General features: G+C 66.2%; 1 protein-coding gene across 1 annotated transcript in view; it reads right to left on the minus strand.

Annotated features, from left to right (window-relative positions):
• AP3D1 (adaptor related protein complex 3 subunit delta 1) overlaps nucleotides 1-8,560 on the minus strand; it is a 32,598-nt gene extending 24,038 nt beyond the window's left edge. The window contains 1 exon segment of the mRNA XM_070058547.1: nucleotides 8,226-8,560. Coding sequence (XP_069914648.1) covers nucleotides 8,226-8,321 — 96 coding nt within the window. The 5' untranslated portion in view covers nucleotides 8,322-8,560.
• Between the last annotated feature and the right edge of the window lie 8,867 nt (nucleotides 8,561-17,427).

Below are 17,427 nucleotides of genomic sequence, written 5' to 3' on the forward strand. Positions count from 1 at the left end.
CCGGGCTGCGCCGGCTTCACGGTGTTCACGCGAAACAAGGTATCAGCCGGGGGGGGGGGGGGCAGGTGTGCAGGCTGGCCAAGTCCCCACTTGGGACGCCCGCAGGCTGGCCAAGTCCCCCCACGGGACAACCCACAGGCTGGCCAAGCCTCCACACAGGACAACCCACAGGCTGGCTAAGTCCCCCCGCGGGACAACCCACAGGCTGGCCAAGCCTCCACACAGGACAACCCACAGGCTGGCTAAGTCCCCCCGCGGGACAACCCACAGGCTGGCCAAGCCTCCACGCAGGACAACCCACAGGCTGGCTAAGTCCCCCCGCGGGACGCCCGCAGGCTGGCCAAGTCCCCACTCAGGACGCCCACAGGCTGGCCAAGCCTCCATGCAGGACAACCCACAGGCTGGCTAAGTCCCCCCGCGGGATGCCCGCAGGCTGGCTAAGTCCCCACGCAGGACAACCCGCAGGCTGGCTAAGTCCCCACGCGGGGCACCCGCAGGCTGGCCAAGTCCCCACGCGGGACAACCCACAGGCTGGCCAAGTCCCCGCGCAGGACACCCGCAGGCTGGCCAAGTCCCCCCACGGCACGCCCGCAGGCTGGCTAAGTCCCCACTCAGGACGCCTGCAGGCTGGCCAAGTCCCCCCGCGGGACACCTGCAGGCTGGCCAAGTCCCCACTCAGGACGCCTGCAGGCTGGCCAAGTCCCCCCGCGGGACACCCGCAGGCTGGCCAAGTCCCCCCGCAGGACAACCCACAGGCTGGCCAAGTCCCCACTCAGGACAACCCACAGGCTGGCCGAGTCCCCCCGCGGGACGCCCGCAGGCTGGCCGAGTCCCCCCGCGGGACGCCCGCCCCCCGAGAGCCGCCTGCATGGACTCCAGCGCTGCGCCCCTCTCCATTCCAGCTTCCCGCTAACCTGCACCCGGGAGGCAGCACTGGGGTCCCTGCAGGCCTGTGGGACACAGACCCCCAGAGCTCCTGGCTCCTGACTGCAGCCTGACCCAGCCCTGGCTGTGCAGGCATTCGGAGAGCCAACCGCTGGACGGAGGATCAGCGTCTGTGCCTCTCCAACAAAACTAAAATTGAAGGAGCCGGTGTGTGGTGCAGTGGTAAACCCACCGCCACAGGGGCGCCAGTTCGAGTCCCGGCTGCTCCACTTCTGATCCAGCTCTCTGCTCTGGCCTGGGAGAGCAGTGGACGATGGCCCAGGTCCTCACGCCCCTGCACCCGCGTGGGAGACCCGGAAGATGTTCCTGGCTCCTGGCTTTGGATCGGTGCAGCTCCGGCCACTGTGGCCATCTGGGAGTGACCCAGCGGATGGGAGACCCCTCTCTCTCTCTCTCTCCCTCTCTCCCCCTCCCTCTCTCTTGTTCTCTCTCCCTCTCCCTCTCCCTCTCTCCCTCTCCCTACCTCCCTCTCTCTTGTTCTCTCTCCCTCTCCCTCTCTCCCTCTCCCTCCCTCCCTCTCCCTACCTCCCTCTCTCCCTCTCCCTACCTCCCTCTCTCTCTCTCCCTCTCTCCCTCTCCTCTCTCTGTGTAACTCTGGCTTTCAAATAATTAAATAAATCTTAAAAAAAAAAAAAAAAAAAAAAAAAAACAGCGGCTCCTGGCTCCTGGCTGCAGGTCGGCCCAGCTCCGCTGTTGCGGCCGTTGGAGTGAACCGGTGGTGAAGAACACCCACCCCACGCTTCTCTGCGACGCCCCCTTTCAAAACAAAGACGACCACCACCACCACACGGAGTGTGACTGCTGACAGGACACGTCCACAGCAGGTGGACCCAGAGGCAGGCAGTGGCCTCGTGGGGGCTAAGGGAGGGGCTCCCCGGGTGGACGGCGGTGATGGTCAGCGGCGCTGCCCTCAGGCGCAGCCCACGGCGCCGTGAGCTCCCGTGCGGACGCGGGCTCTCCACTCCCTGGCCGCTGCTCTGTTCTGCACGCACAGCCCTGGAGCCCCGCTCGGACGGTTCTGACCCAGGGAGGGCTGAGCACGGGGTCCAGACGGGGCGGGGGGTGGCTCTCCTCACGCTGAGGGACTGCACAGAGGCGCTGCACTGCCCGGAGACCCCGAACTCCCCAGGAGGGCTCAGAGCGACCCAGCAGCCCCCGCGTGAGGGCCACAGGCGCCCCCACGGACACCTGCCGGGGTCAAGGCTCGCCCACCGGAGCCACGTCCTGCTGCTCCTGGGACAGCGGGGTCCAGCGTGCCAAACACCTGCCACCCCCGCGGGCCATCGGCATGGACAACGCACTCCAGCCCCAAGTCCCGGCCCAGCAGCACCGCCATCCTGGTGTGCCCCTAGGACCACTCCCCGGCCAGGCCAGACTCGGCCCCCAGCACGGGCTGTGAGGGAAAAGTCCCAGCCACACAGCCGGCTGTATGCTGCACGATCCGGACTCGGGGCGTGAACAAGCTCCCCGCTCCCTCCAGCACCGAGTGCCAAATCCCACCCAGCCGCCTCGGCCCCTCGGCCCCGGCAGGGCGCTCGCACGTGGCGGGTGGGAGGGGACCAGCACAGGCCACGGAAAGCCAGCGGCCCGGCGGCTGCTCCACAGGCAAAACGAGTCAAGCACAGCTCAGGCCACTCCGTGCACACCGCGGGCCTTCAGACACTAACTCACGCGGGAGTGCGGCTTACAGAGACATCTCTCGTGGGGCCAGCCCCGCCCGCGGTGCCCGTCCGCATCCCGTAAGAGCCCCACGTTCGAGTCTCGGCTGCTCCACTCCCCACCCGGCTCCCTGCTAAGGCACCCGGGAAAGCAGTGGAGGACGGCCACGGCCTGGGTCCCGCCCCACAGGGGAGGGAGGCCTGGACGGAGCTCCTGGCTCCCACATTCATCCCGGCCCAGCCCGGCCGCTGCAGCCACTTGGGGGTTGAACCAGTGAAGACCCCCCTTCCCTGTCTCTGTAACTGTGCCCTTCCAACCCACAGATGATTTTTTTAGGTTCATTTATTTATTTGAACTCAGAGTTACGGAGGGAGAGGCAGGGAGAGAGACAGAGGTCTTCAGTCCCTAGACGGCCACAACAGCCAAGACCCGCCAGGCGAAGCCAGGAGCCGGGGCTTCACCAGGGACTCCCCCGCGGAGGCAGCGGCTCCCCCAGGCACAGTAGCAGGGATCTGGGCGGGAAGCGGAGCAGCCGGGACTCAGCGGCGCCCACGCAGGAAACCAACGCCGCGGGCGCAGGTGGCGGCTTTACCTCCACGCCACAGCACCGGCCCCCGAGTCAGTAAATCACGATAAATAAGTAAACATACAGTCCCCTCTTTTAACTGTTTTTCACAGGCTTTTAAAGTTCATTTTTACTCACTGCAAACGCACAGAGAGAGATCTTCCGTCTACGGCTTCACTCCCCAGATGCCCACAACAGCAGGGCAGGTCGCCCCTGCCCCAGCCGCCACGCGAGCCAGAGGCGGAGTGCGCCGAGCACGGCGGCTACGCGAGGGACAGACCCCAGGGCGCGAGAGCGGAGGGTGTCCGCTGCCGACCCTGAAACAGCCCAGACCCCTGCATGCCCCCGGAACCTCGCACGCCCAGGCAAGCTGCACGGCCTCCGGCACCACGGGGCGTGGCACGGCACCCTCAGCCCAGCCCAGCGGCCGAGAAACACCTCCTCCAGGCAGCACCCCCGAGAACCCCACGGACCCAGGTGCCGCAGCGTGCCGGCACGCCCAGCAAACCACCCAGTTACACGCGACCAGAGGCTGGCAGCACAACCTACACTCAAGAAAAAGCCGTCGGGACACCCCCCCCCCCCCGGCACAGCCCGGCACTGTCACAGCCCACCCAGCGCCGAGCGAGCCCCGGCCCTGCAGGTCATGCCTCCCGCGCCCCCTCCCGGAGCCGGGCCGCCCGCTGCTGGCACCCACCCGCGGTCAGAGGGGCAGCCCTCAGGTCTCTGGGGACCCCTAAGGGGCAAGACCCGCAGGCCCAGCGAGGGGCCCGAGGCCATTTCAAGGCGCTCGGACGTCAGCTCAGACAAGTTCCCGAAGTCGGCCTACCCTGCCACGGGTCCCGGGTGCAAGGAAGCAGGACAAGCGCGCCTGCTCGGCTCTGGCCCCTCCCGACGGCACCCCCAGGCCCCCCCCCGCCACACGTGAGGGCCGCGCCTGAGTGCACAGACCTCAGACACGGCACGCGCCAGCCGCCCCCCGGGAACCGGCATGGGGGCCGAGCCCGTCACTGCAGGGCAAGACAGCCGCCGACCAGGACCCCGGGTGTCCAGGGTGGAGCCGGGGGAGGCCCCGTGACACGGAGACAGCAGGTGTGCAGGGGGAGGGCCGGCACAGCATGCGCTGGGACACTGGACGGACGGGCCCGAGAGCCAGGATCTGGCTGCAGACAAGGAGGCGGGCGCAGGACCGAGCCGAGCGCTCCGTGGAGCGTGGCCAGCGGCCCCGGGCCGGCCCTGCCACCCCTCTTCCCGGTGAGCCCTTCCAGGACACGGCTGGGACGCGGCTGGGACGCGGGGAGGCCACGGGAGCTGAGGCGGAAAGGCCGTGGGCAGGGAAGGTCCCAGGCCCAGGGCGCTCGTGGGGCTGGGCAGACTTCCTGGAGAACCGCAGGTCTCGGCAGGCGACGGCCCCCCCAGTGCGGGTTCCCCAGCAGGGCAGCCACGGGGCTCCCAGGACTGCCAGAGGACCAGGGCGGGGCAGTGGGGGACGGGGGGGTGAGGGTTCCCCAGGACTGTGAGAGGACCAGGGCGGGGCAGTGGGGGACAGGGGGGGTGCGGGTTCCCCAGGACTGTGAGAGGACCAGGGCGGGGGGAGTGGGGGACGGGGGGGTGCGGGTTCCCCAGGACTGCCAGAGGACCAGGGCGGGGCAGCGGGGGACGGGGGGTGCGGCTCAGAGGCTGGGGCACAGGGCGTGGCAGCAGGGATGCAGGCCGGGGCTGGCGGCTGTCACAATGCCCAGTGCTGACCCACCTGGCCTCACCGGGCTCCCAGGGGACGCAGGCCCCACCTGCCCCGGCGTCTGGCGCTGACCCTGGGCCCCTCCTATCTCCGTGCAGAGTGGGGCGAGGTCCACGCGCACCACCCCGGAGGGGGACCACGGAAAGGAGGCAGCGGCCGGAAGCCCGGGGCTGCAGGAGCAGGCCCAGTCCCAACCCTGACCAGGGGACGGGTCAGCCGGGCTCCGCCCCTCGTGACACGCACCCCCAACCCTGACCAGGGGACAGCACAGCCGGGCTCCGCCCCTCGTGACACGCACCCCCAACCCTGACCAGGGGACGGGTCAGCCGGGCTCCGCCCCTCGTGACACGCACCCCTAGCGAGGTGCGGCTTCCCCTGCCCAGCTCCCAGTCAGCTTTCTGCTAGCGCACCTGGACAGGAGGGAACCGTGCCCGCGGCTGCCCCCACCTCCACGTGGGCGACCTGGCTCCAGCCTGCAGCAGCCCCAGCCCTTCGGGGCAGCGACCAGAGGAGCGCCCAGGACCCGCGGCCTCGCACCCGGGCACGGGCACCCTGGCTCGGCGGGTAAAGCCAGGACGACGCCGGCATCCCACACGGGCGCCGGTTCAGGTCCTGGCTGCCCCACTTCCCAGCCAGCTCCCCGCTAAACGGCCTGGGGGAGCAGCGGACGGCAGCCCTGCCACCTCGCAGCAGAGCGGGGAAGCCCCGGGCTCCGCCTGGCCCAGCCCTGACCCTGCGGCCAGCTCGGGTGACCAGAGGACGGAAGACCAACCTCCTTCTGAAACTGGTTCAGATACACACACACATTCAAATAGACAGAGAACCTGGACCTGCGGTCAAGGCATCGCCTGTGAGGGGGGCGTGGCTAAACTGCAGGGGACCCCCCACAGAGACACAGACACACACACAGACACACACACACACACACAGACACACACACACACAGACACACAGAGACACACAGACACACAGAGACACACACAGACACACACACACACAGACACACACAGAGACACAGGGACACACAGACACAGACACACAGAGACACAGAGACACACAGACACTCAGACACAGACACACACACACACACAGACACAGACACACACACAGATACACACACACAGACACACACACACAGACACAGACACACAGACACACACACACACACAGACACACACACACACAGAGACACACACAGAGACATACAGACACAACACACACAGAGACACACACACAGAGACATATACACACGCACACACAGGTTGGGACTGCAGGGCACCCCTCCCCCCCACACACAGGTGGGTATGGTCCTCCCCCCATACACACACACACACACACACACACACACAGGTGGGGCCCCCCCCACAGAGGTCTGTTGACTCGCTGGAGCACACATGGTACCACCTGGAGCCCACGTGGTAACACCTGGAGCCCACATGCTAACACCTGGAGCACACGTGGTAACACCTGGAGCCCACATGCTAACACCTGGAGCACACGTGGTAACACCTGGAGCACACGTGGTAACACCTGGAGCCCACATGCTAACACCTGGAGCACACGTGGTACCACCTGGAGCCCACATGCTAACACCTGGAGCACACGTGGTAACACCTGGAGCACACGTGGTACCACCTGGAGCCCACATGCTAACACCTGGAGCACACGTGGTAACACCTGGAGCACACGTGGTAACACCTGGAGCCCACATGCTAACACCTGGAGCCCACGTGGTACCACCTGGAGCCCACGTGCTAACACCTGGAGCACACGTGGTAACACCTGGAGCACACGTGGTACCACCTGGAGCCCACATGCTAACACCTGGAGCACACGTGGTAACACCTGGAGCACACGTGGTAACACCTGGAGCCCACATGCTAACACCTGGAGCACACGTGGTAACACCTGGAGCCCACACGTTAACACCTGGAGCCCACATGCTAACACCTGGAGCCCACGTGCTAACACCTGGAGCACACGTGCTAACACCTGGAGCACACGTGGTAACACCTGGAGCCCACGTGGTAACACCTGGAGCACACGTGGTAACACCTGGAGCACACATGTTAACACCTGGAGCACACACGGTAACACCTGGAGCACACACGCTAACACCTGGAGCCCACGTGGTAACACCTGGAGCACACATGTTAACACCTGGAGCCCACATGTTAACACCTGGAGCACACATGTTAACACCTGGAGCACACACGCTAACACCTGGAGCACACGTGGTAACACCTGGAGCACACATGTTAAAAGCCACCTGGAGTTCAACAACTTTTGCACCAAAATCAACTTCACCGTCTCCCTCCGTTTCCACAAACGTCCTGAGACCCCCAGGGGCGGGAGGGGGGGGGTTCCCGAGCCGGCAGGGGGGGCCGGCGCCCCCCCCCCGCCCCAGGAGCAGCAGCTGCCCGGCCCGCTCCCGGCCAGGGCTCCAGCGCTGGGGGCTGAACCTGCGGAGAGGCTGCCCGCGGTCACGGCCTCGGGGCCTCCGGGGGACAGGGACCCCTGCGGGCCAGAGCCGCGCCTGTCGGGGCCAGCAGGACCAGACCACAGCCCCACCCGCCCCCGCCCCTCAGCCCCGCTGCGCACGGGAACCAGAGCACAGGGGGCGGCGGCCGGCGGGGAGGGACCCAGGTGTCCGAGGGCCCTGCAGGGGGGCGGCCGGCGGGGAGGGACCCAGGCCCCAACCCAGGTGCGGGGAGCTGGCCCAGGTGTCTGAGGGCCCTGCAGGGCGGCCGGCGGGGAGGGACCCAGGCCCCGGCCCAGGTGCGGGAGCCGCTGTCCGAGGGCCCTGCGGGGGGCGGCGGGCGGGGAGGGACCCAGGCCCCGGCACAGGTGCGGGGAGCTGGCCCAGGTGTCCGAGGGCCCTGCAGGGGGGCGGCGGCGGGGAGGTCCCAGGCCCCGGCACAGGTGCGGGGAGGGCCCTGCAGGGGGGCGGCCGGCGGGGAGGGACCCAGGCCCCGGCCCAGGTGCGGGAGCCGCTGTCCGAGAGCCCTGCAGGGGAGCGGTGGGCGGGGCGGGGCCGCCTGCACCTGCTGCCAGGTGCGGGCGCGGAGACGGCGAGCGCGCGCGCGGGCCGCTCTTCCCTAATCTGGGTCACGCGCTGGGGGAAGGGAGGGACGAGGCCCACTTCTGGAACACGCGGCGGCGCCCCGGCTTTCGGGTTCCTGCTCCCTGCCCGGCCCGGGGGCCCGGGGGCCGGAGGGCCTGCGCTGCCCAGCCGCCCAGCCCAGGCCCGCACTCCCCGGGCGCGGCGGTAAACTGAGGCCGGGGCGGGCGGGGGCCCCGCCGGGCCGGGCTCACCTCGTCCTCCTTGTGGTTGCGGATGCCGCGGACCAGGTCTTGCAGGTTCTTGTCAAACATGCGGTCGATGCTGCCCTTGACCATCTTGAGGGCCATCGCGGCGGCCCTCGGGCTCTGGCCCCGGGAGGCCCGCGGCCGGGCGCCGCCGAGCGGGGGCCAGGAGGCCGCGCCTGCCGCCCGCGGAGCGCTGCGCTGCCGGCCGCCGCGCCGGGGCGGACTCCCAGGCCAGGGCGGCGGCGGGGTCCGGGGAGGGCGGCGGCGGCAGCGACCCGCCAAGCAGGAGCCCCGCTCCCGCTCCCGGCCGCTGGCAAATGGCGGACAAGATGGCGGCCCGGTCAGCTGACGACGGCGCCCGGTCTCAGCATGCCCGCCCCCGGAAGCCCCGCCTCCCCGACGGCCACGCCCCCGGACCTCCGGGGCAACGCGTCTCTCTGACGTGGACAGACCGCCCAATGGCAATGAGGACACCGCCCCCTCCTCGGCTAGACCACGCCCCTTCCCGGACAGGGCTCTGCGCTCATTGGTCAGCAGCCTCTGGAATTCCACCCACAGGCTCGTTCCGGGTTCCAGCCACGCCCTGCCCCGCCCCTCAGCTCAGTGACAGCTCTGGGCGTGGCCGGGTGTGGGCGGGGCCAGAGGTGGGCGGAGCGCCCACGTAGAGCTTACCTGGCCGATTTCTGGTACAGCATCGGCTCCGCCATCTGCGAACTGGCCGCTGCGTGCGGTGAAACCGGCGGGACTCGAACCAGCGAACTGAGGCCGCAGCTAGGCCCCCTACGCGGCCATTCGTCCAGTATGCGATTCTCAAGGGCTTCTCCCGTGGGGGGCTTGGTCAGGGGTGGGGGGTCTTGGACACTGAAGGACAAGCTGCCAACCTGGCCGGAAACTCGTGTCCAGCACACACCCGATCCGGCAGGCAGAACGGGGCAGGAAGTCCTACGAGCCACGAACACGAGGTAAAAGGCGAGCTCAGCCCTTAATCCAAGCGGGGCTCCGGTCACTGGCCCCACAAACTCAGGCTTCTAACGAACCCCTTGCACTGGCTACCGTGGGAAGACCTGGGCCAGGGCAGGACGACCACGGGACAGGGGCGCGACCCCCCAGCTGCACCCCAGTGCTGACCGGCTCACCCCGAGGCCCAGCGGGCCCTGTGCAAACGGAGCACTGGCCGGGCGGGCGAGGACCACACGCACACGGCTGGACAGAGCGGGTCGGCCACACGGAACCGTGCCCACGCGTGGGGGCTGCCGTGGCCGGGAGGTTCACAAGCGGGAGCCACGGAGCTGGCGCCACAGGTGAAGCCCCCCACACACACCGCAGCACTGGCTGCTCCTGTCAGAGGCGGCCGCCCTCTGTCCAGTCCAGCCCCCTCCTCGGCCACCTGGGAAAGCACCGGAGGACGGCCCCAGTGCCTGGGCCCCTGCACCTGCCTGGGGGACCCCGAGGGAGCTCCTGGCTCCTGGCTTCGGATCGGCTCAGCTCCGGCCATCGTGGCCATCAGGGGAGTGACCCAGCGGATGGAAGACCTCTCCCTCCCTCTCCCTCTCTCTGTCCTTCTGTAACTTCTGCCTTTCAGGTAAATAAATAAATCTTGAAAATAAAAAAAAGAAGGGCCCTTGTATCTGAAGATATGGAGAGGTTTTCTGTTCCGAGTTGAATCTTGGACGCACACACGCGGTGGACGTGTGTCAGTGTGAGGTGACAAGAGTCAGTACAGATGTGTGAGGCGGATTAAAGATGCCGGCGCCGGGGCTCGCGTGGCTAATCCTCCACCTGCGGCACCGGCATCCCATGTGGGTGCCAGGTTCTAGTCCCGGTTGCCCCTCTTCCAGGCCAGCTCTCTGCTGTGGCCAGGGAGTGCAGTGGAGGATGGCGCAAGTGCTTGGGCCCTGCACCCCATGGGAGACCAGGAGAAGCACCTGGCTCCTGGCTTCGGATCGGCTCAGCGGCGGCCATTGTAGGGTGAACCAACAGAAGGAAGACCTTTCTCTCTCCCTTTCTCTCACTATCTAACTCTGCCTCTCAAATAAATAAAAAGAAAGATACATTGTCTCCAAGTTCCCAGTGGGCGGGTGCAACCTGGCCCGCGCCTGCGCCCTGGGGCTTTGCTGTCTGGGGTGGAGGCCCCCCCGGGCTACATGTGGCTCCAGGGCCCTCGGAACTGACGCTGAACTTGGACTGCGATGCAGACGGGGGTGTCGTCTTATCCCAGCGCAGCCGGACACGGAGTCGGCAAGGACGTCCTGTGCAGCTGGCGGGAGCGTGACCGCAGCTTCCCGCTGGTGCGCCTGGGAGCCGCCGTGATGGCTCAATGGGCGGGAGACCCGGACGGAGCCCTGAGCTCCAGCCCCCAGCCAGCCCTGCCTGCGGGGAGCACAGAGAACGGGAGATTCTCTCCTCCTGTCTTCTGACCCTATGCTTCCACCTAGCCCTTCTGGGTGCTGGTCTGAGCCACCGTCCCCCGCCTGGACACGTGCAGGCTTGCGTTTGCTGAGCAGGTGGGCTGCCTGCAACGCCCGGGGCGGCCAGCAGGGGGCAGTGCTAGCCAGCCTGCTCTCGGGCGCGGACTTGGCCGGGAGCCCGGAGCTCTGGGAAGCCGACTGGAGGTGCAGACGTCTGGGGGCGGCTCAGGCTCCCCCCAGCCTCGCTTCCCTCATTCACAAGAGATCCAGCCACCCACCGCCCATCACCCACTCATGTCTACGCACACACAGGCACCCCCAGCCATTCACCCATCACCCATCTGTCCACAGCCATTCACCCATCACCCATCTGTCCATTCACCATCCATCCATCCCAAGGACAGCCTGAGGGACCGGTACTGTGGCACTGCAACACCGCTGTCCCATATGGGCACCGGTTCGAGTCCCGGCTGCTCCACTTCAGAGCCAGCTCCCTGCTAACGCGCCTGGGAAAGCAGTGGACGATGGGCCAAGTCCTTGGGCCCCTGCACCCACGAGGGAGCCCCAGAAGAAGCTCCTGGCTCCAGCCTGGCCCAGCCCTGGCCGCTGCAGCCATCTGGGGAGTGAGCAGTGTCTGGAAGACACCTCCCTCTCTGGCACATGGGGGTCCGTGTCGGGGCGCTGGTGCCAGTCCACTGCTTCCTGCTGAGGTACTGGGAAGGCAGCAGGTGGGGGCTACGGGGCTGGGGCTCCTGCAGGAGCTGAGGTGGTCTCCCCCTCTTCCTGGAGACCTGGAATCACAGGTGAGGGCAGAGGGAAGGGGCCGCTGCTGGCCCCACCCCGGCGTCCTCCCAGCCATCAGGAGACGTGGTGGCCCCGGCAGGAGGCACGGAGGGACCCACGCGTCCGCCCTGGGGGCTCCGTCACACACAGGTGTCTCTCAGTCTGAGCCGGGCGACACAACTGCTCCAACGCGGTGGCCCCGTGGCACGTGTCTGTCCCTGTAGGCACTCGACAAACATCGTGGACAAAATCAGCCACGGGAGGGCATTCAGTTCACTGACAGGCACTGCCGTCGGGACCGAAAATTCCCCCGGGGAGCCAGCAGCAGCCCGGTGCAACTGGTGAACCCGGCCCCGGCCACGCCCCCTCCCGGTCACCAGGTCCTGTCCCGGCTGCTCCACTGCCGATCCAGGTCCCTGGGCTCCGCCACCCACGTGGGAGACCCGGTGGGGTCCTGAGCTCCCGACTGCACCAGGCCCTGCCCGTCTCTGCGAGGAACCACGTTCCTAAAGGCACGGCCAGCCAGGAAGCAGAGGCACAGGTGCCCCGTCCAGGTGCTGAGGGCCCTGCCACGCCGTCCTGGCCCATAGAGAGCGACACTGACTCACTCATCTGAGGTTGCTTTTACTGGGACGGGCGTTGTAGGGAACTGGGTTAAGCCGCTGCCTGCAATCCTGCAACCCCTAGGGGCGCCGGTTTGAGCCCCGGCTGCTCCACTTCCGATCCGGCTCCCTGCTAAGGCACCTGGGAAGGCAGCGGGAGGCGGCCCGAGTGCTGGGGGCCCTGCACTCGCGTGGGAGACCCGGAAGAAGCTCCTGGCTCCTGGCTCCCGCCTGGCCCGGCCCCAGCCAGCCTTGTGGCCATGTGGGGAGTGACCCAGTAGATGGAAGACCTCTCTCTCTGTCACTGTACCCTTCCAATAAAAAAAAAAAAACTTTAAAAAATACGATTTATTTTATTTATTGGAAAGACAGAGTGACAGAGAGAGAGATCTTCCACTGGGTCACTCCCCACATGGCCACAACGGCCAGGGCTGGGCCAGGCTGAAGCCAGGAGCCAGGAGCTCCCTCCGGGGCTCCCACGTGGGTGCAGGGGCGCAGCACTGGGCCATCCCCGCTGCCTTCCCAGGTGCCTTAGAGGGAGCCGGATCAGAAGTGGAGCAGCCGGGACTGGAGCCGGTGACCCGGTGACCTGGTGACCTGGTGACTCAGTGACCCGGTGACCCGGCGTCCTGTGGTTTAACCACTGTGGCAGCTGATCCAGGGCCAAAGCTTTACCAGGGCCTCTCCCAGAATCCTCCACTGTCCCATTGCTGTTTCTGAGGTGGCCCCCACATTGCCAGGGTGGCCCCGACATTCCTGGGTGGTCCCCAACATTCCTGGGTGGCCCCCGACATTCCTGGGGTAGCCCCTGACATTCGTGGGGTGGCCTCTGAATTTCTTGGGTGGCCCTGACATTCCCAGGGTGACCCCAAATTTCCTGGTTGGCCCCCAACATTCCTGGGGTGGCCCCTGATATTCCCAGGGTGGCCCTCAAATTTCCTGGGTGACCCCAACATTCCTGGGGTGGCCCCTGATATTCCCAGGGTAGCCCTCAAATTTCCTGGGTGGCCCCGACATTCCTGGGTGGCCCCGAATTCCCAGGGTGGCCCCGACATTCCTGGGTGGCCCCCGACATTCCTGGGTGGCCCCCAACATTCCCGGGGTGGCCCCGACATTCCCAGGGTGGCCCCCAACATTCCTGGGAGGCCCCTACGCTGCGGGATGGGGACGAAGCTCAGAACGCGGCAGCCCAGGGCCCTCGCCGGGGTCTCAGGGCACCAGGGCCCCAGCTTGCACCCTGGCCTTTCCGCTGCTGGGCCAGGCGCTCTGCCCTGAGTGTGGCCCAGGGACACTGCCACCTGCCAATCCACACGGAAGTGTCCCAGGGAGGGGCAGCAGAGAGTGGACCCCTTAGCTGCTGGCTTCCGGGGTCTCCGGGAGCAAGAAGCTAGCGTGAGGAGCCAGAGTCACGTGGGTCCCGGCACTGACGACGTGGGCCCCAGGCACTGTGATGTGGGCCCCGGTACCATGACGTGGGCCCCCCGGTGTGTTAACCCTCACAAGGGCTCTGCCAAGCCGCTGATTCCCGCCCTGGGCTTTGAACTGCTGAACCTCCTTGCTGGCCCAAAATATCTTACAAACAAAACAAAGCAAGGGGCCGGCGCTGCGGCTCACTAGGCTAATCCTCCGCCTGCAGCGCCGGCACACCGGGTTCTAGTCCCTGTCGGGGCGCCGGATTCTGTCCCGGTTGCCCCTCTTCCAGGCCAGCTCTCTGCTGTGGCCAGGGAGTGCAGTGGAGGATGGCCCAGGTGCTTGGGCCCTGCACCCCATGGGAGACCAGGAAAAAGCACCTGGATCCTGGCTCCTGCCATCGGATCAGCGCGGTGCGCCGGCCGCGGCGGCCATTGAGGGGTGAACCAACAGCAAAGGAAGACCTTTCTCTCTCTCTCACTGTCCACTCTGCCTGTCAAAAAATAAATAAATAAATAAATAAATAAAAAATGAAAACAAAACAAGGGGCCGGCGCTGTGGCACAATGGTAAAGCCTCCACTTGCAGCACCAGCGTCCTACATGGGCGCCGGTTCGAGTCCCAGCTGCTCCACTTCCGATCCCACCCTCTGCTGTGGCCTGGGAGAGCAGTGGAAGATGGCACAAGTCCTTGGGCCCCTGCACCCGCGTGGGAGACCCGGATGGAGCTCCTGGCTCCTGGCTTCAGATCGGCAGCTTCAGGATCCGCAGGAGAGAAAGCCCACACTTCCGGGAACGGGGTGTGCTTGCCAAGATCCCCGCAGGTGCCTAAAAGGCCAACCAATGAGGGTCCGACACGCCTCAACCTTTAACAAACCCCACGCCCTGTATCAGTAAGAGGAGTCCTGCCAGCCCCTGAGGGGCAGCTTCCCTGTCCCTGCTCTGCTGGGCCGGTGGCCCTCGCCCGGGGCGGAATCCCGGTAGCAGCCCCTGCACGGGGGCACCGGGCTGGGAAGACTTGGCAGGCGCTGGACGCCGCGCGGGAGCAGCACGGCTCTGGGGCTCTGGCTGTCGTGGGTGTTTGCGGGGTGACCCGGCGGGCGGTGGACCCCTCTCCTCTCTCTGTAACTCTGCCTCTCAAATACGTACATAAATACATACATAAAGGAGACTTACTTTTTAAAAGCCTTACAGGAAAAGAGCGACAGAGAACGCATGATGGATCGCCTTGGTTCTGTCCCGCGTGGAAGAATCTCCCAGCGGAGATTTAAAAAGCCAGAGTTGGAGGCGTCCAAGCCCTCTGGCCGGGGCGGCACCGCGAGGGGGCTCCCAAGAGAGGAAAGCCCCAGGGCTGGGGCTGGTGGGGGTCTAAGCACAATTTTGATTGGCGTTCAGTTACAGGGCAGGAAGACCTGGGTTACAATCTATCCTACACGGAACCCCCAGGTGGGTGGGGCAGGTGACTCCTCTACACCCGGAGCTGTGAGCTCAGGGGGACTGGTGACCACCCACTGAGCCACAGCACTGCCCCCACCCCAGGCACTTCTGCCCTTGCTGGGGATAACCTTGGGGGGACAAGCTCTCTGCACCCCAAATCCCGCTGGGACCACCCCAACTGCCTATTAACCCATCTTACTCCTCAGAAAACCACAGCCCCTCCTACCAAGACCTCCAGGGACAGGATGGGGGGTGGGGGCCGAGAGTCAGGCGGGTGAACTTCCGGCAGCTCAGGGGTGCAGCACCGGGCAGGGTGGCAGACGGAGGCAGCGTCTGGGCAGGAGCTGGGTTTCACTGGCACAGCACGGAACGGTGCTATGGCACGGGTGCGTGTCCTGCTTCCGTGGCAACCACACCGTGCCGGGTGATGTCAAAACTCCCCTGCGAGCCCCGGGCCTGGGCAGGGGGTCCAGGCTGCTTCCAGGAGCCCCACCCGGCCTCCAGGCCAGAGCTGGGTGCTGGTTCTCCACGACCTGCCTGCAGACAGGGAACACAGGGGATGTTTTTAAAATAATTTTGTGTCCGGCGCCGCGGCTCACTAGGCTAATCCTCCACCTTGCGGCGCCGGCACACCGGGTTCTAGTCCCAGTCGGGGCACCGGATTCTGTCCCGGTTGCCCCTCTTCCAGGCCAGCTCTCTGCTGTGGCCTGAGAGTGCAGTGGAGGATGGCCCAAGTGCTTGGGCCCTGCACCCCATGGGAGACCAGGAGAAGCACCTGGCTCCTGCCATCGGATCAGCGCGGTGCGCCAGCCGCGGCGGCCATTGGAGGGTGAACCAGCGGCAAAGGAAGACCTTTCTCTCTGTCTCTCTCTCTCTGTCCACTCTGCCTGTCAAAAAAAAAAAAAAAAATATATATATATGTATGATTTATTTGAAAGGCAGAGATACAGAGAGAGCTCCCACCTGCTGTCTCACCCTCCCCCAACCCCCCAGTGCCCAGGGCAGCTGGCGCGGGGGGGCTCCACCCGGGTCTCCCACGTGGGTGGCAGGGACCCAAGTCCTGGAGCCCCCGCTGCAGCAGCACTGGGACCGGGCTGGGCGGGACGCAGCACCTGAGGGTGGTCCTGGCTGCCCAGCGAGTGCGGGTCTCTCTGTGCCTTGGTCACAAGGCTCCTCCCTGAAGACGCCTCTGCACCTTACAGCAGGGCCAGGGCCTTGACCGTGGCACCAGGATTCCTTACCCTCCTCCCTGGCCAAGACGGCCACCCCCCACCCAGCCACACCCCGCCGCAGGGTCTCCAAGGCTGAGGCTGTGGTCAGCTGGTCCCCACCTCCCTGCCCCCAAGGCTGAGGCTGTGGTCAGCTGGTCCCCACCTCCCTGCCCCCACCCTCAGCTTAACTGCTAATTAACCGCTTCCTAAAAGCGGCCCCAGAAACTGGGCGGTGATCAGCATCCGGATGGTGGGCATTGTCTCCAGGGGAGGCAGCAGGACCACCTGCAGTGGCCCCAGGCTGAAGGAAGCCCACCTGCCCATCACACAGAACCCCGCGGAAGCCCGCGCAGGAGCCCCTCACCAGCCTGAACCCGCCCCCTGCAGGCCCCTCCCCCAAGACAGCCTGGGCCTGAGAGTCGCAGCCCTAGCTCCCTCGGGGGCCGGGGAAGGAGGTGTTGGGGTGCTGGCCGCCAGGCTCCTCGCTGCTTAGCGATGGAAGCCCCTTCGCCCCAGTGCCCGCGGGGCGCGTGAACCCCACCTGAGGGTTAGGCAGCAGCTCCTCCGATGGGTTCTGGGGCTTTCAGGGGCTACCGGCGCCCCCCCCCCCGCCCCCCGCCCAAGCCCAGAACAACCGCGTGGCCTCCAGCCGGCCAGAAAGGAGGCCAGGCTCCTCCAGGGGTCTCGGATTTCAGGCCAGGAGCCCACCCTCGAGGTCAGAGGCAGCCATTACAATCCTCATTCTATTTGCTACCTTCTATGTCTCCCTTAAAAAAAAATATTTCTTTGCCGAAGGGTTTACTGGGGGAAACCGGATAGAGGGAGTTTGCTGGGGGCGGGGGGGGGGGGCAGGGAATCCCATTAGGGTGGGGGTGGAGCTGACACCGGTGGTTGGGCCTGGGGTCGCCTGGCTTCCAGCTATAGTGGCGGTGGGGCGGGAGCCTAGGAGGGTGTGGGGGCGTAGATCGCGCCTTAGATAAGAGGAACAGGTCGGAAGCTGGATCTGAATAGGAGCACCCCCCCCTCCCCCCGGGAATGAATATGCAAATTCACAGAGTCAGGAAATCCTTTTGTTCCTGTGTCTACATCTATCCACTTAGGACAGTCAGAGGGCCACAGTTGATGTTCCACTCGCTGGTTCCCTCTCCAAAGTCCTGCAAGGGCTGGGGCCGGGCCGGGCCAAAGCCAGGAGCCAGAAAACTCAACCAGGCCTCCTAGGAGGCTGCCGGGGCCCGGGGACTGGGACGGCTCTGCTGCTTTCCCAGCCCAGGAGGCAGCTGGGGCGGGAGCGGGGCGGCCGGGACTCGGGGCGGCACTTGCGGGATGTGAGTGCCCGACCGTCCTGTAGCCCGCTGCACC

This window comes from Oryctolagus cuniculus, chromosome 16, assembly GCF_964237555.1.
Source record: "Oryctolagus cuniculus chromosome 16, mOryCun1.1, whole genome shotgun sequence".
Taxonomy (NCBI): Eukaryota; Metazoa; Chordata; class Mammalia; order Lagomorpha; family Leporidae; genus Oryctolagus; species Oryctolagus cuniculus.